At 47.5% G+C, this 27,917-nt stretch overlaps 1 protein-coding gene across 1 annotated transcript in view; it reads left to right on the top strand.

Annotated features, from left to right (window-relative positions):
* Positions 1-17,169, top strand: part of LOC133119324 (membrane-associated guanylate kinase, WW and PDZ domain-containing protein 2-like) — a 196,690-nt gene extending 179,521 nt beyond the window's left edge. The window contains 4 exon segments of the mRNA XM_061229860.1: positions 91-301; positions 803-946; positions 8,625-8,763; positions 16,601-17,169. Coding sequence (XP_061085844.1) covers positions 91-301; positions 803-946; positions 8,625-8,763; positions 16,601-17,169 — 1,063 coding nt within the window.
* Positions 17,170-27,917: the final 10,748 nt, after the last annotated feature.

Below are 27,917 nucleotides of genomic sequence, written 5' to 3'. Positions count from 1 at the left end.
ATGAACGGGTGAATGAGAAGCATCAATTGTACAGTGCTTTGGATAAAGGCGCTATATAATTGCCAACCTTTTATTTACATTAATCTACAGGTCCGAGGTGAAGGCTCGGCAGGACGTCAAACCAGACATCCGGCAGCCCCCGTTCACCGATTACAGACAGCCCCCGGTGGATTACAGACACCCGCCAGTAGCAGACTACAGACAGCCCCCCACACTGGACTACCGACACCCCCCTCTACTCGACTACAGACACGCCCCTGACGCCCGCCAGTTCCCCATCCCAGACTACAGACAGCCACAGGTAATGCTAATGATTTTAATATCACACTGCAGACAGCCACAGGTAATGCTAATGATTTTAATATCACACTGCAGACAGCCACAGGTAATGCTAATGATTTGTAAATCACACTACAGACAGCCACAGGTAATGCTAATGATTTGTATATCACACTACAGACAGCCACAGGTAATGCTAATGATTTGTAAATCACACTACAGACAGCCACAGGTAACGCTAATGATTTTAATAGGCGGCCTGTAGCGTAGTGGTTAAGGTATATGACAGGGATCCATGAGGTTGGTGGTTCGATCCCCGGTGTAGCCACAATAAGATCCGCACAGCCGTTGGGCCCTTGAGCAAGGCCCTTAACCCTGCATTGCTCCTGGGGAGGATTGTCTCCTGCTTAGTCTAATCAACTGTACTGTCAATAATGTAATATAATGTAATACCAGATTACAGGTTACATGAATGATTTTAATACCAGATTACAGGTAAGACGTTGTGGCTATGTCTCTGCAGGACTTTGACTACTTCACCGTGGAACTGGAGCGCAGTGTGAAGGGGTTTGGCTTCAGTATCCGCGGGGGGCGGGAGTACAAAATGGACCTGTTCATCCTCCGGCTGGCTGAGGACGGCCCCGCCCTGCGCAACGGCAGGATGAGGGTGAGCCGCACACTTCCTGTGCCCACTCACTTCCTGTCATCACCCACTTCCTGTCCCTGCCCACTTCCTGTCTCTGCTCACTTCCTGCTACCGCTCACTTCCTGTCATTGCCCACTTCCTGTGCCCACTCACTTCCTGTCATCACCCACTTCCTGTGCCCACTCACTTCCTGTCATCACCCACTTCCTGTCCCAGCTCACTTCCTGTCACCACCCACTTCCTGTCCCTGCCCACTTCCTGTCTCTGCTCACTTTCTGTTACCGCTCATTTCCTGTCACCGCTCACTTCCTGTCATTGCCCACTTCCTCCGCCCACTCACTTCCTGTCAGCACCCACTTCCTGTTCCTGCTGACTGCCTGTCCCCGCCCACTCACTCCCTACAAAGATGGTGGTAGAGCTCGTCAAGATGCATGTGTCGCAATGGCAGAGAAGTCAACAGAGAATGAATTTGAAGTTATCAAGATCTAGACCAAGAAACTTCACGTGCATGCATTCAGACAGAGAAAATCTTAGCGTATGAATATTCTTTGAAGCAACTAGCAAGCATTCAAGCGACGCCATTAAAGCAATTGGCAATCTTTTGGCAAATTGAGAGCAATTATCTTGAGAGCTTGTGCAAATGCGTTAAGAAATGTGTCAGCAGGAACAGGTTCATTAAGTCATTCAGTCCAGAAAGGTAACCTCCCAAATAGGTGTCAAAACTCCCTCATAAATATGCATGAGGGACTGCCATGTAGGATAGGCCCAGTGTCATATTAAATTACTTTTGACAAAATTGACTTGCTGTCATGTTTCCACTTTCATTTGAATATTTTAATCCCTCATCAATTATTCCAAAAAAATATGACCCACTTAGTTTTTTGGCAAATGGCTCACGGTTGGAATTCATCCAGTTGATTCCAGATGAAAACACAACAGAATACACCAGACCTGGGTCAAATAAATAGCTGTTTTGGATTCAAATGCTTTCCTCCACTTTACTGGGCTTGTCTGGTGTATTTGAGCCTATGGAATACTCTCAAAAAGTGCAAACCCCGCCTTCTGGTCCTTGTGGTTGGATCGGTTGCACCAGGCAAGATCAATCGAGCACAGAAAAGTATTTGAATCCAAAGCAATTACGTATCTGACCCAGGTCTGATGCTCTCTACAGTAGCAATCCATTGTCTTGCCCCCCAATATTCCAATGTTCCGTTAAGAACAGTCTGTAATTGTGATGTCACACCCTACAGCAGGGGTGTCAAACTCCAGTCCTGGAGGGCCGCAGTGTCTGCAGGTTTAACTCCAGTCCTGGAGGGGCCGCAGTGTCTGCAGGTTTAACTCCAGTCCTGGAGGGCCGCAGTGTCTGCTGGTTTAACTCCAGTCCTGGAGGGCCGCAGTGTCTGCAGGTTTAACTCCAGTCCTGGAGGGGCCGCAGTGTCTGCAGGTTTAACTCCAGTCCTGGAGGGCCGCAGTGTCTGCTGGTTTAACTCCAGTCCTGGAGGGACCGCAGTGTCTGCAGGTTTAACTCCAGTCCTGGAGGGACCGCAGTGTCTGCAGGTTTAACTCCAGTCCTGGAGGGCCGCAGTGTCTGCAGGTTTAACTCCAGTCCTGGAGGGCCGCAGTGTCTGCTGGTTTAACTCCAGTCCTGGAGGGCCGCAGTGTCTGCTGGTTTAACTCCAGTCCTGGAGGGCCGCAGTGTCTGCAGGTTTAACTCCGGTCCTGGAGGGCCGCAGTGTCTCCATGTTTAACTCCAGTCCTGGAGGGCCGCAGTGTCTGCAGGTTTAACTCCAGTCCTGGAGGGGCCGCAGTGTCTGCTGGTTTTTGGTGTGTTTCAGCACGAGAGATAGCTTTCAAAGTCTTTCATTGGCTAAAGAGTCCACACACCTTGTTCTCAAGGCCTTAATCGGCTGCTGATTGAAAGGAAACCACAAATACCAGCAGACACTGCGGCCCTGCAGGACTGGAGTTTGACCCCCCTGCTCGACAGGGTTAAGTTACTTGAGAAGCCTTTGAAGCTTCTTCCAGGCGACCAGCGAATGAGCCTGAAGGCTGCCAGTGAAGGTGCCATCAAGGAACGCCACTTCCAGCCAAATCGACGGCAGAAAGAGGGGCAGAACGCACAGCCGTGATATACAGCCGCCATTAACTGCTTCTTTTATACCCCAGAGGGAGAGGACGGGCACTGAATTAGCACCCTGAGCCCCAAACTCAGCGCTGGCTCCCTCTTTCTGCTGACCCCAACGCGAGCTTTCCCGGAAACGTATATTTGACGGAGAATTAATTCGGGGTTTATTGGAACGGATTAAAGGTTCTTGTTTTAGGACCGGGTAGCGTATATCACATAGTGAGATAGTTCTATTAACCCTTTTAGGTGTGAGATCACAAATATGTGATTAGAATGTTTTTAACTGAATCTTCCAATGCTGATGTAACAATCAATCACGTAACGATGGTAACCGAAAGTTCTGGAACACTGGCTTAGAATTCTGTTCTTTTTTTATAATATAACCTACAGAGTTGACCTAGTAAGCATTGAAATGAAAGATTACCGTTCTTTTACAGACTGACATTGGGCTCATACGTACGATTACTTAACACAGACCGCCTCGGAACGATGTTAGGTTACGTCCGCGCGCATGTTTGTTGTGGAAAAATGCGAACGGACAACATGAACCAAACCTAACGCGCTTGCATTTAGTGACGCATCTAGAGAACGGTGGCGGGTTCGCAATTATGCTAATGGCGTGGACAGAAAGATATGTCACGCACATTAAGTGCATAACCAACGATGACTCGCCGTGTCGAGAGGCTCCATTTATGGCCGAAACGTCCTTTACTCCCACAACCACCGTGATTAATGTAATGGTGCTAAATGCCTAGCCTTGTCACCTATAAAAATCCCTCTTACTCTGAAATTACTCCGGCCATTAGCGGGAGTCTCCCCCATTCATCGCGGTAATTGCTCTGCCTGTTGAATGCGGCTGTGCGCGGCTGGTGCTTTTATCAAAAGACAGGCGGACGTTGCGCGCGAATTCACCGCAGTACACCGCGGCTGGGATCCGATCAATTTTGTCCCCGACTTGAAAGAGCAGGTAAAAAAAACAATCTTGTTTTTATTCACAAATACAGTTCGGCGACTTCTGCGGTCGCTAAGACTGACTCGCCGAACTGATTTCGTGAATTTAAGGTGTTGCGCTAAAATTTTAAGTAAAAGTTAAGGCCAAATGTTGTTGGAATAGAGAGCTTAGTAAAGGACAAATGTTGATGGTATAGAGGTTAAGTTAATTTCATGGTATTTTAAAGTTTCTTTTTCAGGATATTTACATTATTACATTATTGGCATTTTGGCAGACGCTCTTATCCAGAGCGACGTACAGTTCATTAGACTAAGCAGGAGACAATCCTCCCCTGGAGCGATGCAGGGTTAAGGGCCTCGCTCAAGGGCCCAACGGCTGTGCGGATCTTATTGCGGCTACACCGGGATTAGAACCCCCGACCTTGCGTGTCCCAGTCATGTACCTTTACCACTACGCTACAGGCCGCCCTGTATTTCATCGGTGTGGCTGAGTTGCTCTTGGTGCCGTGGTGATATCGCACACACAGTGGTCGGTGGGGGAACGCAGTCTGCCAGGCCTGGCTCTGTTGTTCACATTACTCTGACGGAAGCACTTTTGTTCTCTTTGCATTGCGGCTCGCTCTAGATAAGAGCGTCTGCCAAACGACCGAAAGCACCGTCTGCTTCGCCCGCTTCTCATTGGCCGCCTAATTAGCCGCCATTCCGCGGATCGTTTGTCATCACCTACAGGGCATAATTGGAGGTTGGATTGCGGTCCAGTTTAGAAGCCCAAACCCTCGTTTCATTTAAGCTCCCGGTACACTCTCAGAAAAAACGATAACAAAAGCAATCCTGTGGTTCCATAGAGCCCTGTCTAGCGTGTCGGGCAAAATGGTTCTTTGTCTGCACGTGTGATCGAGGGTCCCATGGAGAACTCTTTGATCTCTATGAACTCTGTGACTCTACTCTAAGAAGTTTTCCTCTATGGAGATCAGCCCTTTTCTGAGAGTGCAGAGGAAGCACATTGAATCCTTTCAACAGTAAAAGGCAGTTTGTTCCAAAGGTTTGAAAATGAGTTAATTTATTTTATGTATTATTTCATTTATTTTCTTGGGCTTAATTTCTCATGGTTTGTGAGTGAATTGTGTGTGTGTCCAGTCAAGGATTGGCATTCTGTCCAGGGTGTATTCCTGCCTGTTATCCAATGCATGCTGGGATAGGTTCCTGCCCCCCTTGCCACCCTGACCAGGAATAAGCGGGTTGGATAATGGCCGGATGGATGGATGGATAATTCCTCATTGAGGAGGCAGGCCCTGCTGAGATCCACCAGCCGCATACATTCCACAAGCACTTTATTAGGAACATTTTTACTTTATTACACCTATTTATTCATGCGATTGTCTAATCAGCCAATTGTGTGGCAGCAGTGCAATGCATAAAATTATGTAGATATGTGTCAGGAGCTTCGACTAATGTGCACATCAACCAAGGGGGGGGGGGGGGGGGGGGGGGGGAGAAGTGATCTTAGAGACTTTGACTGTGGAATGATTGTTGGTGCCAGACAGGGTGTTTTGAGTATCTCAGAAACTTCTGATCGCCTGGGATCGACTGGATCCACGGTTTTCCACCCTCCCTTCACCTGGAAGTCAGGTGTGAAGGCAGTCTGGCCAACCAGACGCGAACGTACATCACGCGGCGCAAAACCAACAGCGACAGGCGGTCGTCGACGGCGACAGGCGGTCGTCGACGGCGACGCTAATTACCGCCGACACTCTGTCCGCCGTCGCCGAGATGAAGGACGTATTAATACCGCGGGTGAAAAATAGCCGGCCCCATTTCCAGCAAATGACTCCGCTATTAATTCTGAAGCCTAAATGGAGTTGACACATTTCAGAGGCGGCAAAAAAAAAAAAAAAAACTAAATAAAAGCATAAATAATTGCACCGGCTTCTGGTGAAGCGTGTTAATTGATACTTCTGTCGTATTAAACAAACGAACAACCTAGTGCTAAAAGCAGACCTCCCTCCCCTGTCCGTTTTACTGATGATATCGATCAAATCGCTCAATCATTCCTTTGAAGAGATCGGCGTGACGAATCAGTTTGGTGTCGAGCACTCAGGGATATGATTCGCGGGCGAGTCGTGTCCACCGGTCACCGTCTGCTTTTCCGATTGGCTGTTCCCGACGTACTCCGCGATTGATTGGCGGGGCTCGTCTCGCTTCTCAGCCAGTAAGGTGGCTTCATGACGGTCCTGTCCCAATATTTGTCTGCTTTCGTTTATCTTTAATAAAGACTTCAAGGTGTCTTTACTGAACATTCTAATGCTGATGTAACAGTCAGCACTGGTAAATGAAAGTTCTGGAACACAGTGACATTCCAGAAAAACTATTCTTCAAAGGGGATATTGACACAACAAATTATTCTCATTCATTTTAACAATACAGCTTAAATAATTCTGATATTGAATTAGCTGAACCAGATCTTAGTGTTTGAATTATGTCAGAGGTTTAAGAGTTATTTTCAAGGTTGAGTGTCCTGTGGAATATAAAGCTATCACATGCACACAGACACTCACACTTATACAGGTACTCCAAACATTCTGACACACTCATACATACATACATACATACATACACACACACACACACACACACTCACTATACACCTCACATACTCACACACACATTAATGCAGAGATGCGCACACACACATATAGACACACATGCGTATGCACACACATTGACACACACACACACACACACACACACCGTCCACGCTGCTGAGGAATGGCTTCAGTGATTTAACAGGAGTCAGTAAAATATACTGCCGGGCTTAAAGGCTAAAATGTTGATGGAGTATCCCCTCAGGCATAAAGAGTCCGGCCATTCCGTTAATAAGGAACTCCAAAGGTCGCCCAGAGACCGCCGTTTTCGTGGTGCCGTTAGCGATCGTTGCCACGGCTGAAATCGAGCCCAGTTTAGGATGGGTCGGCCAGGCCTTAACGGAGCCAGACACAGGCAGTATTTCAGTAAGGCCCGTTCCAAATGTACACGAGGTATATGCTGCGGTTGGATCGCTTCGACAATTAGTGCAACTGATAGGTCAGACTGGCTTCACACCTGACTCCCAGGTAAAGGGAGGGTGGAAAACTGTAGGGGAAAATTCACAGAACGAAAGATCTCCCTCCTAAAAGCATGATAACCAATCACAAGTCAAAATCAGACTCCGCCTTAGTGAGCAGGCTGGTTCCTCCAAAACTCTTGACGATGTGTGCTAAAAGTTTATCAATATATCTGTATTAAAGTATGATATGTACCCTGTATAGTTTCAAACTGATTAACTGCTAAATTGTGCTAGGATTACACAGTGAGCCCAGCCAGCTGGCAGGGGGGGGGCCGTCTTGAACTGTGTAGACCAAACTGTCAAGGACACGGGCAGAGCGAGATATGACTGTACAGCTGATTTCTCCGGGACTCTCGATGTTTTATGCCAGGAGTGTATCTATTTGACCTAGAACATTAATTATAGCTGAGCTTATGAAAACGCAAGAAACCACAGTGAAAACTGTTGAAATGAGAGCAAAGAATGCTACGTACATTTACTCCCTTAGAAGAGAATAATTAATCAAATGTTTAGTATGTCTGTAGATTAGAAAAGTATATTAGAAGTGAATATTAATGAAATGTTTACTTTGTCTGTATATTTTCAATGATTACTGCTGCTTAGTTCGTCTTATAAAAGCGAAAGATACAGAGTGACGTGTATGGATGACGTGTTAGAGGGAGGGCATCCAGAACTTTCTGAGGTCTGGTAGTTTGCCAAGAGCAGGTGCGGGGTGAAGTGAGGACACGTAGTTGGCAGAATGCCCTGAACTTTGTACAGAGTTGGCAGAGCATAAGGACCGTTGGCAATTTGCCACAATGACGTTGTGGGAGGAGTGTTGGGAGGAGTTACGATAAGAAAAGTGTGGGTGATTTGTAAAGAATGAGGTTTGAGGAGGAGTTGTAGGTGGAGTAACTGTGTATAAAATGGGTGTACAAATGCCAGTCGGGGTTCAGTTCTGGAGAGCTGATCCGGCTTTATGCACGTGTGCTAATAAAGTCTGATTTTCCTGAAGATCTTGCTGCCTGGTGTCGTCTTTTCCCTCGCGAAGATGTTTTTCGACAAATTGAAGATTTGGACTCTGTCGTTTCCTAGACACGACAAAACCAGCAGTTCTCGGCCCTGAAGGACCATGTACCTAAACCAGGCCTTTTAATTAGGTGGTTGTTGTTGTCGTTGTTTTATCGTGATCCTCATTATCAGTATTATTATTATTTTACATAAGCAGGCACGCCAAAGTGTTTCCAAAGTCACAGGCAACACACTGGCTATGTGACCCAAGTCCTTGTCCACTCATACACGCCATTACAGGTGGGGGACCAGCTCATGGAGTGAGTTTGGGCCCTGTCTCACTGGCGCCCCCTCTGGCTCTGTGCTGCTGTTGCAGGTGGGGGACCAGCTCATGGAGTGAGTTTGGGCCCTGTCTCACTGGTGCCCCCCTGTGGCGCTGTGCTGCTGTTGCAGGTGGGGGACCAGCTCATGGAGCGAGTTTGGGCCCTGTCTCACTGGCGCCCCCCTGTGGCGCTGTGCTGCTGTTGCAGGTGGGGGACCAGATCATCGAGATCAACGGCGAGAGCACGCGGGACATGACGCACGCCCGCGCCATCGAGCTCATCAAGGCCGGGGGCCGCAGGGTGCGCCTGCTGCTGAAGAGGGGCACGGGCCAGGTCCCCGAATATGGTGGGTCCCGCGGGGGCCCCTCCCGCTCACGCTCGCAGTCATACACACTCACACACACACACACTCTCACACACTCACACAGACACTCACTCACATTCATACACACTCACACACACACTCTCACACACTCACACACACACACTCTCACACACACACACACACACATACATGCACTCTCTCACACACACATACACTCACACACACACACACACGCACACACACACACAGATATACGTACGCATAAACATCAGATTACAGGTTTCTGGTCTGTAAAAATGATCAAAGTCCCAAATATTCAAAGGCTTACGGGCATTCCGGCTGACAAAACAAATCCATAAATAATCTATATTTATCGGCTGGAGTCTAAATTACAGCTCGCGGGATTTGAAATGAGCGTTTCGCTCATTCCGCCCGAAAAGCTCGGCAACACATCACTGTTATCGGCCCAAAAATCACCGCGAGAAGCCGTGCTTCAAAAGCTCTAACCGGCACTGAGAGCTGGCCTGCCAGAGGGGGGGGGTAAGGCCAACGTGGCTAACGCGATTCCCATAAGGACACGTTCAATTTCCAAGCTAACAGCCGCCCGTTTTCCGTAGCCGCAATTGAGAGGAAGGGCTAAATGAGTTAGCGGTTAGCTATTAGCGCCCTAATGTTATTTTGTCCCCGTTACAAAGAGGCCATTTTGACTGTCACAGCCTGATTGACTTGAAGAGGAGCTACAGACGGCCTCGACACGACCAGCAAATTGCCGTTCTATTGAATTGTTCCGCACCGCGGGCTGAATCCAATTAACGCGTCGTCTGCTATCCAAATAGGCCTATTTGCCTCGGTGAATAACAGAAATTGGTTTATTAGGCAAAGATAATTTTTTTTGTGCGTCTTTATTCACCGAGAGGCGATCCCTCTTCATTCAGAAGGGCGATACGTTTCGATAAACGACTAACGATGCAGGAACACGACGGCTTCGCCGCTTAAGAGATGGTTTTCGGGCGTGCGGAGAGCGGTCGCTGATTGAAATTGTCATTTTCTGCCTAATTCGCACTGTTGTGCGAGACGTAAGTTGATTTGTGCGTTTCGTCTTGATGCTGAATTTTTGTTTTCGAGTCATTTTCAAAGCCCAAAATGAAAGATTACTTTGCGGCATGTCATTAAACACGCTCGCCTGTATCGCCTGCGTTGCTAATAGAAAGGTCCGGAACTTTAATCATTTGTCAGGCGAACTGAAATCCTTCCAGGCTTGTTGGTTGGGAAATAAAAACTCACACACACGCACACACACACACATACACATGACGCACACACATACACACACACACATACACACACACACACACACACACACACACACACACACACACACACATACGCACATACAACACACATACACACACATACAGACACACATACACACACGCACACACACACACATACACAGGACGCACACACACACACACACACACACATACACACACACACACATACGCACATACAACACACATACACACACATACAGACACACATACACACACGCACACACACACACATACACATGACGCACACACATACACACAACACACATACACACACACACACATACGCACATACAACACACATACACACACATACAGACACGCACACACACATACACATGACACACACACATACACACAACACACATACACACACATACACACACACACACACACACATACACGACACACACACACACACACGACACACACACACACCTCCTGGTTGAGCTGTTGACCTCCTTTGTCTGATAACCAGCTGATCACAGAGTAACTTCTCATAACGCACGCAGGCTGCAGGGTAAGTGTCTTCGGACCAATGAGTCAGCTAAATAACTGTAATGTGACACAGTGAGAGCGCCAGACTGAAATTATTCTGCTTTTAAGGGGGCAGACTTATTCCTCTCTGCTTCCTTTCATCATATGAAGAAGCAAATGGCGTCGCTTCCCAGCCCCTGTGCATCGAAGAGTTAACCGCTGCTAATCTGCTCATAGCAAACACTGCTTTTCAGCTATTAGCATTAATCTTTTCCATTAATATCGTGTTTCTGTCTCTTTTCCCTTTAGCCCTTAGTAGGGCGCTCTGCTTGTGCTAAACTCGTGTTCTTGACTAACTGTCTGCCTGGGCGCCTCTGTTTTAACTCTAATGATTGGTCTAGGCCCTTCCTCCCCTTCCTTTAGGAATGGTACCTTCCAACTTCTCCATGTGTTTGCAAAGTGACAAGCATGGCTCTCCATACTTCTTCCTCATGGGCCTCTCGAAAGACACGGTTCGTAGCCACCTGCATGCCTGCCTGCTCGTCCGGGTGTGCTGAGGTGTGGCTACTGGGCTGGCATGCAGTGTGTGGTGGGTAGTGTGCAGTGTTTGTGTGTGTGTGTGTGTGTGTGTGTGTGTGTGGTGTATAGTGTGTGTAGCATGTGCACTGTGTACAGGATCTACAGTGTGCATGGTGCATATTGTGTTTGAAGTGTGTGTAGTGTGTGTGTTGTGAAATATATATTGTGTATACAGTGTGTCGCATGTGCAGGGTGTAGTGTGTAGTATGTGTGGTGTATAGTATGTGCAGTGTGTAGTGTGTATGTAGTCTGTTGTGTGTCGTATATGTAGTGTGAGTGTGTGTATGTGTGAGTGCGAGTGTGTGTATTGTGTGTGTGTGTGTGTGTGTGTGTGTAGTCTGTGTGTGTATGTGTGTGTGTGTGTAGTCTGTAGTGTGTGTAGTGTGTGTGTGTGTGTATGTAGTCTGTAGTGTGTCGTGTGTAGTGTAGTATTTCCTGTTCAGAACACACTGGTTTCCCTGCAGGACCCCCCCCCCCCCCCCCCCCCCCCTCCTATCAGGGTTGGGTTTGTTCCTCGGGCTGTCCAATCAATCAAACAGCCTCCACAAGGTCTCCTTTCAAAACCAACACAGGTCTGTGGACAGGGGAAAATACCCATCTCTTCAAAATACCAAAAATAATGAAAGCAAATGGCATCATTTGTCAGTCACCGGAGCATGTTATATGCAGTTCTCACCTCATCCCTGTGGATACCACCTCTAAACCGATCTGCTTTTCACTGGAGTCTGAAATGGTTCTGCAGTCACAAAAACACAAAGCGGAGAACTCTTTCTCAGCTCAAAAGAGACATCTGAGGTAATTAATAAACAATATTAATTTCAAGGGTCCCTAACTGTCCCTAACAGGGCAGTGTCTGTGGCAAAATTAATTTACAGCTAAAAAGCTAAAAGACCTGTAGAGTCTCTGTCTTTAAATTTGGAGACGGGCTGTAGTTTTTGGGGGGACGTCGGGGGTGGTAGGGGACAGGCCAAAGGCGATAGTGGGTGAATTCATGGGTGATAAATTCAAAGTGTGTTCTGAACAGTTTCCACACGGCAGGCTTCTGTTCTGCGCGAGTGGGATTTGAATCCAGTGAAGTGGTTTACGCCTACGTTCTGGGCATGCGATGGGAGTTGTGTTGATATGTGTCGGATGTTGATTGGGGGGGAGGGGGGAGCGTTTACAGATGAACTGCACGGTGGGGTGGGGTTGTAGGTCAGGCGGGGGCTACAGGTCAGGGCCCTGTGTCAGTCAGGCAGCTCTCCTGGGGCCCGGCCTGCTGCTGAGTGGCTCAGCCGGGTAAGGTGCTGTTCTAGAGTCGGGTTTGGGTCCCACGGTCCGGGACAGAATGTGGACGGCACCGGCACAAAACCAGGGGCGGAATTCCCAGCAGGCTGATTAATATTTGGCGGGAGCGTTCAGGGTGAAAAATTGAAGAAAAGTTTTTTTTTTTTTAAAGCCACTCGTGTCATTCAGTGAAGGATCTGCTTGGTGGAGGGGCCTTCCGTCCTGATGCAATTGGTACAATATCCCGAGCAAGCTCTCGAAGGCTCGGTTGCCTGATCTAACCCCTCTTTCAAGAGCTGGTTTTTTGGAAACTTTTTTTTCTTTTTCCACAATTATAAATCAGTGTTCTAGAACTCCGCTGATTTCAGTCTCCAGTAGTGATTGTGACATCAGCATTAGAATCTTCAGTTGAGAACATTCTAATGACATGCTGGTGATGTCACCGAGGGGTTGAGGTTGAGAGTGGAGAGCAGTGGAATGCCACAGCGTTGGGCGTTTTGGTACAGACATCCCCTCCTGAAAATGATCAAACCCTCCCGTAAACGCGGAGGGGGGGAGCCGTGTGGCTGTTTTTCCAGCTCGGGGGGGACTCTGGAGAGCTCTAACTTCCCTGCCGATGGAGAGCTGGAGGGCTTCCCAGCTGCCACCGATGCTGAGATCACTTTAACAGATAAATCACTGAAGGACTTTGTTTGAGCCTTGAAGGCTGCTGTCCGTCACAGGTGTGAAAGTCTGCCATCTGCCTCCTTTAGTACTGCGCTATTAATAATAATAGTATCAATAATAATAATAATATATCTATTTGTAATAATAATAATAATAATAATAATAATAATAATAATAAATAGCTTTTATATAGCACTCTGAGGGGGAAACTCGCATTAACCACCACCACTGCGTAGAAAGCACCTGGGTGGTGCAATGGCAGCCATTTTGTGCTCACCACACAGTAGCTAAACTGGAGAGGGAGAGAATGATTTTAGTGAGTCAGTGTGTCTAATAATAATAATAATAAACATAATAATAATGACAGTGAGTTCAGTGCTGAACATGTGGGAGGCAGCTTTGGATGCTGTGGGGGAAGTGAGGATTGCGTAAAATATTTAATTGAGTAATCCAGCAGTTTTAACACCCTCGTATAATGTTCCGTACTCAGAACGCAAGGGAATCAACACTTAACACTCACCACTTATCCAGCATGTAAATTGTGTATTCATTATTTATTATCAAAGATATTACTAACCGTATGAGGTAGGCCAGTGGGAGGTTTCCCAGGCCACTCCTGTTGACACACGCACACACACACACACACACTCTCACAGGCACACACACTCTCACAGGCACACACACACTCACAGGCACGCACACTCACAGGCACGCACACACTCACAGACACACACACACACACACACAAATACACACACACAAATACAGAGGCACACACTCACACACACACACACTCAAAGGCACACACACACACACATACACCTAGCGATTTGAAGTTCTGTAGGGCGCAGTGTTCCCTACATTGTCAGTGAAGCATACCAAAAATAATGGCAGAGGTTATTGATACCACAAGCGTACACACACACACACACACACACACACTCACAGGCACACACACACACACTCACAGGCGCACACACACACACACTCACAGGCACGCGCACACACACACAAATACACAGGCACACGCGCGCGCACACACACACAGCACATACAAACAGGTGCACACACACACACACACACACCTAGCGCTTTGAAGTTCCCTAGGGCGCAGTGTTCCCTACGTTCTGTCAGTGAAGCATACCCAAAATAACGGCAGAGGTTATTGATACCACAAGCGTACACACACACACACACACACACACACACTGCAGTCCCACACACATACACACACACTGCGCTCTCACACACACACACACACACACACACACACACACACACACACACACTGCAGTCCCACACACTGCGCTCCCACACACATACACACACACTGCGCTCCCACACACACACACACACACACACACACACACACACACACACACTGCGGTCCCAGGCTGAGCGTGGCAGTGGTTCGATGTCTTCGTCTGATTTAAATTGCGTCAGGTTATCACCGCAGGCGAGTCCCGCGCTCCCTTCCGTACCAGCGGAGAGCGGCGGACATTTTAATAAGCCGCTAAAGTAAACGACTGAAGAAAAAGCTTTTCAATTTTCACACTGTCCCGGCAAAACGTAGTCCTCGGGGGCAGCGGTGTCTCTCCAATTGTCTGACACGCGACAGAAATGCTTTTCTACAGGGACCGCGGTTCGTGAGCTGGAAGGACAGGTAATTGAATCGGAAAATTTAAAGCTGTTGTTCCAGGTCCTGTTTGATTCCTCACACCGGTCTGTTCTCCGGGGGGTCGGCGACAACAGCTTTCCGGGGGCGACGCGCCGCTTCGAACGCGGTGTGCGAACCGATAGCGAACCGATAGCGCGAGCCACTCTCGGGAGTGACAGCGGGGCGGGTATAAGGAGCGAGATAAGGAGCGGTTGTACGCAAGGTGGCAGCTGAGATTAGCCGGGTTGCCACAGGTGTCGCCCCGGAGACCGCCGCCGAGGATGATGGGTATGAGGTCGCGACAGGTGTGAATCTGTCTCTGTGAGAAAAATACAAGAGGTTGTTGCACTTGACTTTGAAAAAAATATATATATTATCTTCATGACCGTAACTCAAAGTAACAAGCAAGAGGCCCACTCTGAAAAGCAGGACAATAATGGTAATAATAATAAGAAGAAGAATAAGAAGAATATATAAACATTTATTTGACTTGGAAGTCACACTGATATTAAAACCTCTTTTACAAAAGAGACCTAGCCAAGACAGGGTGAAATAGCAGCAAAAAAAATGACAAAGTCACAATCACGATACAATACAGAACTATATATAAGTATGACAGTGAGCATAGTGCCGCTCCTCTCTTGGTTCATCAAAGAGCCAGGAACTGCTGGTTCTTCCACCTCCCTTCACCTGGGGGGGGTCAGGTGTCGAAGCCCGTCTGGCCAATCAGCAGTGCTAATTATTCTGTCAATTACCTGGGAGGAAAGAAAACCAGGGCCGGATTTGCTGGAAGCATTTCAGTGAAGCTTGGCCAAAACGGCGGCAGCGACCCGGCATGACCTGTCCTGCAGGGGAGCCTGGGAAACGTAGTTCATACGATGAGAACATAGGGCGGCCTGCAGCGTAGTGGTTAAGGTAAAGGACTGGGACACGCAAGGTCGGCGGTTCTAATCCCGGTGTACCCGCAATACGATCCGCACAGCCGTCGGGCCCTTGAGCAAGGCCCTTAACCCTGCATTGCTCCAGGGGAGGATTGTCTCCTGCTTAGTCTAATCAACTGTACGGCACTCTGGATAAGAGTGTCTGCCAAATGGCATTAATGTAATGTACTGTAATGAGAACAGCTACCCCAGCCGACTCAACACCCTTTCATGCACTGCCCTGTGGAACGTTCGCCCTTGTTTGATTCTGGCAGTCTGGATTTAGCGGAGGATGGCTGACCTGGGTCAAATACATCATTGTTTAGCCTGCACTTTACTTGTCCTGGTGTATTGGGAGCGATGAAATACTCTCAAAAAACGCAAACCCCCCGCCCTTTGGTCCTCTTGGTCAGCTCAGTTGCACCAGGCAAGATTAGTCGAGCACAGATAAGTATTTTAATCCAAAATAATTATTTGAGTGTTTGAGCGTATGATTATTTGACCCAGGTATCGTTGATGGAAAGGTGCATTCGCACACAGTAACCCGAAACTAGTTTGTGAAGTGAGCCACACCCAGTTTGAAATTGGCATTACAAGGTTAAAACTACTGGAAACATAATCAACAATGCCCTGGATTCAATTAACATTTACCCTAAACTGTGACCTTCAAGTTACTTCTCACACAATTTGGTGCATTCTAGTCAACCAAAAATGCCTGAAACAACTTTTTTTTAGTCTTGTTAATGTTATATTTTTATGTTTTTGAACTTTTTATGTTTTTTGTTCAAAATTGTTCAAATTATCAGAGACTCAATGCAAAATAATGCTGTAAAACTGCACTTGATAGTTTCCAAATGTTGACTTAATCCAGGCTCGTTGATTGGTTGGGGACTGGGCACCAGGAAGCTTGACTGATTTCTTGATCACTGATTGGTTGATTTTTCCCGCCTCTCTCTCAGTAGACGGCTCCGCCCCCTGGGATGCTCGCCCTTCAGCCTCCCCAAGCCTGTCGGAAGTAGCCCCGCCCCTCGACACTGTTCTGACCAACCCATCGCCTTCATCTCACCCGGCCCCGCCCCCTGAGCCCGCCCAACCACTTCCCCCGGTGGGGGGGCGAGACCGAGGGCCGGAGCCAGGGCGGGGCAGGCGTGGCGAGAGTGGCAGGTCCACCCGCCGTCACCGCGGCAACCGCGCCGGCGCCAAGGGGGAGGGGCTTCCGGAGAGCCCGGGGGCACGGCGGGAAAAGCCCGACCCCGCCGAACTGGCCACGGGACACCACAACAGCGCCCCCGCCAGGGAGAAAAGGGAACAGCGGGCAGAGAAAAGCGGCAAGCTCGCCCGGAACGCGGGCAGCGGCCAAAGCAACGGGAACGCCCCGGAGAGCCGGGGGAAGGCCCAGCCGAACCACACCCCCAGCGGGGGGAGGGCTCCGGACAAGAAGGCCACGGTCTCCCCCGGGCCCTGGAGAATCCCCGGCTCCGATAGGCTGCCCGGCACGCTGCGGTCAGGGTCCTCCACTGTGAGCAGATAACCTCATCAGCGCTACCGCTAATGCACCCAGACCCCTCATAGACCAGCGCTACCGCTAACGCACCCAAACCCAGCATAGACCAGCGCTACCGCTAACGCACCCAAACCCAGCATAGACCAGCGCTACCGCTAACGCACCCAAACCCATCATAGACCAGCGCTACCGCTAACGCACCCAAACCCGTCATAGACCAGCGCTACCGCTAACGCACCCAAACCCAGCATAGACCAGCGCTACCGCTAACGCACCCAAACCCATCATAGACCAGCGCTACCGCTAACGCACCCAAACCCAGCATAGACCAGCGCTACCGCTAACGCACCCAAACCCATCATAGACCAGCGCTACCGCTAACGCACCCAGACCTATCATAGACCAGCGCTACCGCTAACGCACCCAGACCCGATATAGACCAGCGCTACCACTAACGCACCCAAACCCATCATAGACCAGCGCTACCGCTAATGCACACAAACTTGTCATAGACCAGCGCTACCGCTAATGCACCCAAACCTGTCATAGACCAGCGCTAATGGCTAATGCACCCAAACCCATCATATACAGCGCTACCGCTAATGCACCCAAACCCATTATCAACCAGCATTACTGCTAATGTACCCAAACCCATCATAAACCAGCGCTAACACACCCAAACCCATCATATACAGCGCTGCCGCTAATGCACCCAAACCCATTATCAACCAGCATTACTGCTAATGTACCCAAACCCATCATAAACCAGCGCTAACACACCCAAACCCATCATATACAGCGCTACCGCTAATGACCCCAAACCCATTATAAACTATTGCTACTGCTAATGCACCCCAACCCATCATCGATCAATGCTACAACTAACGCACCCAAACCCATCATCCACCAGCGCTAACGCACCCAAACCAATCATCGACCAGCGCTAACGCACCCAAACCCATCATCGACCAGCACTACCGCTAACACACCCAAACCCATCATCGACCAGCGCTACCGCTAACACACCCAAACCCATCATCGACCAGCGCTACCGCTAACACACCCAAACCCATCATCGACCTGCGCTACCGCTAACAAACCCAAACTCATCATAAACCAGCGCTACCGCTAACCCACGCAACACCCAACCACCAGGCCCCATCACATGCAAACTGGAGCACTTCAAGTTTTCGGGGGAAATCATTTTTTATTTATATTTGTTTTCAAAATTCTTTTGAGATGTTACACCCACTACCTTAAAACTGGAAGCATTCACTCTTTAAAAAGAACAAAAAACAAAAAACAAAAGACTGTATCGCGGGACGGACAGAGGTCTTCAGGCATGCTTGGGAACGTTACTTTCTCCTCTCTGTTTTTGGGAACTCTTGATAAGCCCCTCCCACTCACTGTGGACTGCTTCGACAGCCAACCGGCACGCAGAACCAATGCACCGTTCCTCCCACACTCAAGACTGGACGTGGGAAAAGATTTTTTTACAATAAAAATAAAACAAAATAAAATATACATAATATATTTTATTCAGACAGGAATCGCGGAAGAGGGGGGTTTTGCTTGAAAGTAGCTTTTGTTCTGAAGCTCCACTGAGAAGATCTTAATCATTGAACTCTGCCTTAAATAACTGTACAGAGATCGCACCGGCGTGGAAGATATCTAAAATAATGATACATATGATTATAGAGATATATGGATATAAATATGTGAAGAAATATGTAAATACAATCATCTCAAAAAAATATATTTAGGCGGGCTAATGGTAACCCCAAGACATTACACCACGAACTAGACGAGTTGTATAACAAAGGATTCATTTCTCCATTGTGACTCAACTGTGATGGGCAAGTCCGGTGGCTGTGGTCTTGTTTTTACACACGGACGATGCATATTTTCTTTACCTTGAATGCTGAAGGTTTTTTTTTTTGTTTTTTTTTAATGCGTTACAGGGATCCTGCCAGTTTCCTTTTCGTTTTTTTTTTTTCTTTTTGTATTTTTCCAGCCCAGCCACTGTGTCGCGTTCAGTCTCCGGCGGCTAGAGCAGAGGGGGGTGGGGGGGGGTTCCGGGATACGTTTCGGGGCTGAGTGCCTTACGGGGCGCGGAGCGAGCTTTCGTTTTCGCGGACGTTTTCGACGTTTCGACGGCAGGCTGAAAACGCAATCATTCGCAGGCTGCTAATCGCTCGTTTATCGAAAAACTTTCGAGGAGGTACTTTGTTGCAGGCAGTGAACACTCTAGTTTTTAAACCCGGTGGGCCACGATACCTTCTGGCCGCCTGTTACGTCTGTGTTGTGTCTGTATCGGTCTGTACCTCTTTGATACCTGATAATGCGCCAAAAGAAATCTCCCCTTCTCTTATCGGTTTTGAAGGTCACTTTCTGGGGAGGGAGCTTGTTTCCTTGGCTTATTTAGCAAACATTTACCATGGGCTCTTTCCAATCGCTTTTTTTTTTTTACCTCTCATCTGCGTTTTCTCTGCCTGACCCGGAAATCGATCAAGGTCCACCAACACCACCAACCCGTTAAATGTTCCTACTCCTAAAAGTTAGGAGGCTCTCAAAACTTTTCTTGAGCAAGGAATCGTGAGCCTGTCCTTCGCAGCGTTTTTTCAGAATGTGTAAACGATCGATCTGTGGATCGATGGACGACTGACCTCTCCCCGTCCGCCACGTGTGTGATGTTCAAAGGAGCAAGGACACTCCGTCCGCGTAATCCACGCATCCTCGGTTCTCCGGTCTCCACTTCCTTTTCTCGCCTCTTTGTCTTGCCTCTCCCGATGGGTGGAGCAAGAAAAGGAGCAAGGAAAGGAATAAGGAGGTGGAAAAATAAGCGATTGTTCTGGAAAGAGCCCGTGAGTCTCTGTAGTAGGGCGGTGGATGGAAGAGCTTACATTGTGTCTGGAGGTGGATGTTCCTTGTGTTTCTGAGCCGAGCACACGGTGGCTAGTAACAGCAGGGGAAGTGAGCGCGGTTCGGAGGTGCAGGTAAGTGCCCACAATCCTCCTCTTGGAGGGAGGGGAGGTCTAGCCACGGCGCAGAGAGAAGGCCCACTCTAGAAGCTTCTCCTCGCGGAGCGTATTCACGACCGCCGAACAGGTGCGATCCGTCAAAATAAAAGCGGGAAAGGGAGCGTTAACGCGCAGACAAAGAATCAGCGTTAGTTTGTCACTCGCGACGAGACCCGGCTAATTATTCGTGACGGCGCGTGAAGGAAGTCTCACGGCAGGGGGCGAATGCAATTATCTATATGTTTTGACAAGCCTTTGTTGTGCGAGTTTACTAAGCGCAGTGGTGTTGGTGCATGAGTATTAAATGTTCCCTCGTCTCTACATCGCATTCTTCACCTCCCGGAGTTATCGCCGGGAACCTCCCGTTTAACGAGAAAAACCCCGGCGACGTTTCGCGAGCGGCTGCCTCTGGTGCGTTGATCCGGCCCGCGGCGAACAATTACCGCTCAAAGCGCAGTGCGGAGAAATGAGTGTTTTTCCTCCGCGCCGCGAGTGTTACTTCACTGGAGACGCACAACACCGGCGCTGTCAAAGTGCCACGGCACCCGGCGCCGCACGTTTACTCACTGCAACAACCAGGGAATTTCTATCCTTTCCTTTTCTGCCACGTACAGTAAGCGGTTCGCCAATGTTACTCTGTAGCCTGCGCTGCTAGTTTTCGAGCTGGATCAACGATGTTGTTGTTTTTTTTTAGCCGCGGCTACTAAGATTCGGCTCGGTTTAAAAATGCGTTCGGCGAAAAACCGCTGGCAAATGTTTATGAATTTACAGGGCGAGTAAATTTCATGAAAAGCACTAACCTGGCTTGTGCTAGCCTCTAAACCGGCTCACTGTGCTTGATTCGTTTAGGTTAATCTGTAAAAAGTGATTCGATGGCGTGAGTAGGTGTGCGCAGTGTGTCTCCAGTTGGTTGCTACGCGGGCTTCTGCGTTGACAACGACGCACTTTCAGGATGTAGTTTTAACCCACGAGTTGGGTTGCCGATAATCCTAATATACCAGTATCCTGATTCCGGGAAAATAGTTGAATCAAGAGAAGGCCTACCACACATCAACAGCCTGCCAAAATGGTCCAAGAACTCAAAACCTCAATTTGACTCGTTGCCTACGCATGTAATATCGTTTAAAGGTCCCATATTCTGGAAAATGACATTTCCCTTCCTATGTGGATTATAAAGGAGTTGAAGGTGTAATACAAACACTGTGAAAGTACCAAAACGCAGTCCATAAATAAATCCGCAAATAAATCCACACAATTCGTATGAAGACGGTGTGCATTTAAACGAGCCGGTTGGACTTCCGTGAAGTTGTGACATCACAACAAATACGCTCATTTGCATACGATCGCCTTCAGCGCATAGCCGGAACAAATACAAGCGCTCAGATCTAGCCAGCCAATCAGAACACAGGTTCGTTGATATCAATGAGCCTTAAAGACACAGTCACTAAAAACAGCCTGCTCACGGTGAAGCTCATGAGAGGCGCTGGAGAATGGACGTGTAAAACTGGATAGAGATTGATTTCAGTGCTTACCGCACAAATATAGTTATCGGGAGCGAAAATGAAACACTGGGAAAGGTGTAGGCCGACAATATGGGACCTTTAAAAATGCTGAACTGGGAACAGGGCCTGACAGTGTGGACCACTGAAGGTAACCAGGTAACCAGGGGGGGTATATCACAAAGCAAGACTGCAGAGTTAGTCGGGTAGGTTCACAGAGTAAAACCCCTGGCAGCCGTTTGTACTTCAGTCCATGTTCCAGTCTCGGAAGGGCGAACTCATCCGGCTAACTCGGTAATCCCGCTTTCAGGATATACCCCGTCCGTACGCTGAAGGCTAGGCTACCGGGAGGCTAGGAACCAGGAAACGTGGTGTGACTTGACACACTGAAACCCTTCATCCGGTCATCAGCCATGCCTCACCCGCCCCCCTGTATGCATGTGTGTGACTCCCCCGCCCTCCCCTCCCCATTCTGCAGAAGACACGGGAACTCCCCGTTCGTTCTGCTCCGCATTGCACAGTTCTCTCAGCCCGGCCGGTCGAAATGCGCCTTCGAGCGCTTTCGCGGCTCTCCCGAGTACTTTTATATGAGATGAATATATAGTTACTCTGTGAAAGACGGCACGCTCACGGACCCCCGTTCAGTTCCATATGCCTGTGTTTAGCTGTGTATTTACCCTGTACAGGTGTGTCTATAAATACAAAAACTTACATGTATTATTGATAGTCACAAAGACTTTAAGTGAGCAACTATTTTTATGAAATGCAACACAATGGATATATTAACTTTTGCAGAAATCTTGTTTACTGTATGATATTCTAAAAAAAAAAAAAAAAATACTGTTAAATAAAACCTTGATGCAGTGTACAATATTATTCATTTTAGGCGTGTTGTCTTTAATTCATTTCTGGGCTATCCGTTGGAAAGCAACTGAGCTCTGTGTTGGTGGGTGAGGCTTCAATAGAAAAAGTGACACTTAAACTGGAACTGGAATATTTATTTATTTATTTAATATTATATTTTAGTAGACAGACGAGTGAATTTATAGTCTGGTATGGTGTTGGAATACAGAGAAGCCTCGAGCTAAACACGAGATACATGCATTTAATCCTGTTTAGACGCATGCCTCTGGATCAGCCTTCGTTCTTATTCGCGAAGGTTGCGTGGCGAATTTCCAGACGCTGAGAATGCCCTTGTGCGGCGGGGAGTTTGAACCGGCTGAGGACAAGTCGGCGCGTGGATTTATTATCTCTCTTGAAGCTCCGCTCTCTGACGACATGCGGTTGACGCTTCTGGAATAGTAAATTATCTGCCTGTTCAACAGCGACCCCTAGTGGCAGCTGCAGGGCTCCCAAAAAATACATTCTACTCAGTTGTAACCTTGCGTTTATTCAACGATTTCTGCAAGTTTTGCTTGTTTTAAATATTTAGTTACTTCGACATATACGTTATTTTCCCACGTTTCAGTCACTAGGTGTCCACATATTCAGAAATGGGAAGCCCACTTGTTTCAGCAGTCAACCTATTATGTGTATTATCAATGAAATGTAACCGGATTCTAGGGAATAATTTTCATATCGCAAATGAACACACAAGTTGATTGAAGTGATGAAAATACCTGGGATGTGACATTTGCTGGTGGCATTGTACTGCTATATCGGGGAGACCATGACTGGTTGGCGAAACAGCTATTTTCTGGTCCTTTGAAGGTCATCGACAGAAACGTATAACATCAAAATCTTGAACTGTCCTCATCTTAAAAATCACTCACATTTTCACACTAAAAAACCCCATAACGTGTGCCAACCAACCCCGTGTTGGGGGAAATTGACACAAGTGCGCAACATGACTTTAATCATTAAACGCACAATTTTGCAAAGCGTTTGTGTACATTAACAAACAAAGAAACGGAAAGAGTAGTCTGCCGACCATCCTCGGTCTCCGCTCCATTAGAAGCGAACAGGTGACAGTTTGTTGCAGCACGGGTTGTGGCTGTGACTGGAACAAGCCAACGCGTAACCACATGCAAGGAGTTTCCCAGCGGTAAGTACAAACGGTAATCCCTGACCAGATCAGTGAGGAAGGTCTTGTAAATGGTAAATGGCAGGCATTTATATAGCGCCTTTATCCAAAGCGCTGTACAATTGATGCTTCTCATTCACCCGTTCGTACACACACTCACACACCGACGGCGATCGGCTGCCATGCAAGGCCCCGACCAGCTCGTCAGGAGCATTTGGGGGTTAGGAGTCTTGCTCAGGGACACTTCGACACAGCCCGGGCGGGGGATCGAACCGGCAACCCTCCGACTGCCAGATGACTGTTCTTACTGCCTGAACCATGTCGCCCCCATGTCGTCTTGTCTGCCTACCGTACAATCAGGAAACTGTTTTGTTCTTTAATATCTCCTGCTTATATACACTCATTGAGCACTTTATTAGGTCTTTATTAGACTTTTTTATTTTATTTTTTTCTTCTACTGCTGTAGCCTATCCACTTAAGAGTTATGATGGACAGACTGTAGTGTAGTGGTTAAGGTACATGACTGGGACACGCAAGTTTGATCATTCCACGGTCAAAGTCACCATTCTGGTTGATGTGAAGATTAACTGAAGCTCCTGACCTGTTTCTACATGATTGTATGCGTTGCACTATTGCCACACAATTGGCTGATGAGATAAGTGCATGAATAAGTCGGTGTAATAAAGTAAAAATGTTCCTAATAAAGTGCTTAGTGAGTGTATGTTGAAAAAATCGGCTACGTAGGCAATGTCTAATCATCGGAAAAGATAAAGATTAAGTTTTGATACCCGACCCATCCGAGTTTGCCTCTCTCTCTCGACTCTTATGAAAGTTCAGAACTGAAGTAAAAAAGGTTTTACTGGTACTTTTTTAATTAAAAAAGCTGTCTATAGTCTGTCGTCAATGCCAAATTCATTTGGACCCGTTCAGCTGCAATTCTGGTTTAAGACGGTTATTATAGCTGTCAGTAATTTAAACGGACTCATATTTGGACCGCTTTCGCGACGACTAATGGTTCAGGCGCGTGAAATTCAAAACAACAGCCAAACGGCGCTCATGAAACACCCGGAATGCCCCCCTTTCGACAAATTTGTTTGGGGAAAAACTCATTTCAGGTTGACGTGTCAACTTTTCTACTGACTGGCTGCGGAACAGTTTTTTTATGGTCGCCTCCCTTCAGAGGAATGCTGAATTTTGAAAACGCACAAAAAGATTTGTTTAAAATGCAAATGTCAGCTGTTTCTCAGAACAATAATTTTCATTCCTTGAATTTGTGTGTGGGTCTATAATTGTCCATCAGGCTGATGGATTTGAGCTGGATGGAGTTTAATGCAGAACTTACTCACCATGATATTTCAGTGAGAAAACCTCTCATTAGTAGCACTTGCACCCAGCTGTTGCAGCTCTTGGCAAGCCAATAAGTGGTGCAATTTCCTAACCTCTTGTTAAAAATCTGAGCGTATCTTTGTGTCATTACGTGCAGTCGAGTACGATATACGGGCAGCCTGTAGCCTAGAAGTTAAGGTTTGTGACCGGGACCTGGAAGGTTGGCGATAAGGTCCGCACAGCCGTTGGGCCCTTGAGCAAGGCCCTTAACCCTGCATTGCTCCAGGGGGAATTGTCCCTTGCTTAGACTCATCAACTGTCAGTTGCTTTGGATAAAAGCATCAGCAGAATAACAAATATAGGTATATAACGGATGAACGGCTTACAAAACCAAGGACCTACAAAGAAACTTAAGGGAATATAAATCCCACCATCTCCACCTTGGTGCGGAACAATTGTTGTCAGGCACCCAGGCGGGGTTCGAGGTGATTCCACATTCACAGTGTCGCGTTAGCGTGCTATTTAACGTGCCTGGTATTGTGTCAATTTGCCTGCTTCACGGTGAAATTTAGGCGAGCTCCTGTTGCCAACCGCTTAGCTGCAGAGTCATGTTGTGTCCAACAGGGGGAGCCAGATCTCGAATGCACGCCGCCCTCGGTAGTTCACGTAAGCCGGGCTCGCGACGGCCAGCTTCGCGCCTTAGGCGTTTTACATTCGCGTGCGTCTGGGGGCTGTGAGACTGAACCGTTACTTGCGTTACAAGCGCACGCCGTTTTAACAAGCCGGCGACTTCTGAAGTGCGCTGCCCGCAGTTCCAGTTGGTCTCCGTGACGTGACGGATGCTTTGCGGTGAGGCGCTAGCTTTTGTTCCCGTCGCCCTTACAACCCCAGATACTTAACGGGCTGTTAATTACTTATAATTAGACGTCGTTAGAGCATGTTCTAGAGAGCACCAGAATGCTAATGCTAACATTTTAAAATGGGAACTGAACATCCAGTTGCAGTGAGAGTGAACGATGTGTCAAATGCGTGTGGCCTTTAACATACAATTACCAATTAAGTACTTTAATGGTACAATAGGTAAGATTTATGTGTTAGAACATTGTGACAAGGCCATTGTAAATCCCTTCCTATCATTTAAAAAGCCTGACATGTTGACTAACCCTCTGGGTTTATAGTCCTAATCGTCCTTTCAAAATATAAAGTTGACAGACCGACAACTCTGTACCAAAACATTTGATTAGTGTACAATAATTCAAGGTCTTTGGTTTATGTATGTTCTAATGGCCACAGCCAATGGCGTGGCGGGGAGGGGGGGGTTTGGGGGTTCAACATCAGTGTATAGATCAGTGGTGTCCAATCTTATCCTAAAAGGGCCGGCGTGGGTGCAGGTTTTTGTTTTAACCCAGCAGTAACACACCTGATTATACTAATGAACTAATCGTGGTCTTTAATCAAGACCTTGATGAGTAGAATCAGCTGTCTTAGTCCTGTGCTAAAACAACAACCTGCACATACACCGGCCCTTTCTAGATAAGATTGGACACCCCTGGGATAGATCTTCTGTCATAGCGATTGTACCAAAAGCTTCATATGAAATAACGATGGGCCCAGATTCCATTATTCTGGATTCTGAGGGACCAAACCCAAAAATATTACACTCGTGCCACCTCAGAAGCGTGAGAGAGACAATTTAGAGAAACGACATATTAAGGAAAGCATAAACAACAAAACTGTGAAATGCCAAGGCTAAAAATAAGTGTTTCAAGAAGTATGTTTTTAAAATGTCATGTTTCTGCTTCTGCGATGTCTCTTGGCAATGTGTTCCACAGCTTAGAGGCATAAAAATAAAATTATCCCTCCCCCTAGTGCTCAACTGCACATGAGTTCTGATAGACAACCAGTCGTGTATTTTGGTGATTGACCATTTAGTGATTTCAGAACTTACTGAAGATAAACTTAAAAAATAAAAGTAGCAGGTGCATTGAAATGAGGACAGGGTTAATATATCTTGTTACGGTAAAAATGACTTTCTGTGTTAAATGATAAATCAGGAGTACACTGTAATTAGAGCAGGGTGTACACTGGAATATTGAATATCGCTGATTTGGCGCCCTCTGCTGGACAAAGAGCGCCTCTGCAGCACAGGACCCAGACGGCAAACTGCACACCTGCCACGTGTATCCTGATTACGGAGAAGGAGCTGAACGTTTTGTGCAGAGAAACTGTCGCGTAAAGTGTTGTTTGTGGGAATTGCTGACTTTGCACTGTTGATTTCTTATTTATTAATTATTCGGACATCGACCCTTTTTCTGTGCCTGATCTCCAAAAACTCCATACTGGGATCCGAAAACCTGCTGAACACTTAAATCGCAAGTAAGTCCTGTACTTTCTGCATTGTTTCCTTTGTCCCAGTGAGATGCATGGTAGCCCTGGTTCCAGTAACAACAACAAACAGTTCTACTTGGAGAGACTACAAGGGTCAATTGCAGTGTGGTTAGCTGGAGTTTAAACCACAGACACCTGGAACAGATACCCAAACCTGAAACATAAGGATGAGCTCTTCCAGTTGTAATGCAGTTACTGTGGTTTACATTACATTACATTATTGGCATTTGGCAGACACTCCTATCCAGAGCGACGTACAGTTGATTAGACTAAGCAGGAGACAATCCTCCCCTGGAGCAATGCAGGGTCCAACGGCTGTGCGGATCTTATTGTGGCTACACCGGGATTAGAACCACCGACCTTGCGGGTCCCAGTTCTTTACCTTAACCACTACGCTACAGGCCGTCCATGGGGGCGTCTCACTGGGGTCAAGTGTGGTGGCCATTTTGTGCCATTTTTACTGTCTCTACCTGCATTTGTCTATAACGCACCAACACATTTCAGTAATTATGTATGTTT

This window comes from Conger conger, chromosome 19 (assembly GCF_963514075.1).
Source record: "Conger conger chromosome 19, fConCon1.1, whole genome shotgun sequence".
Taxonomy (NCBI): domain Eukaryota; kingdom Metazoa; phylum Chordata; class Actinopteri; order Anguilliformes; family Congridae; genus Conger; species Conger conger.
The sequence above is the reverse complement of the archived record's forward strand: the minus strand, read 5'-3'. Positions and strand labels throughout refer to the sequence as shown.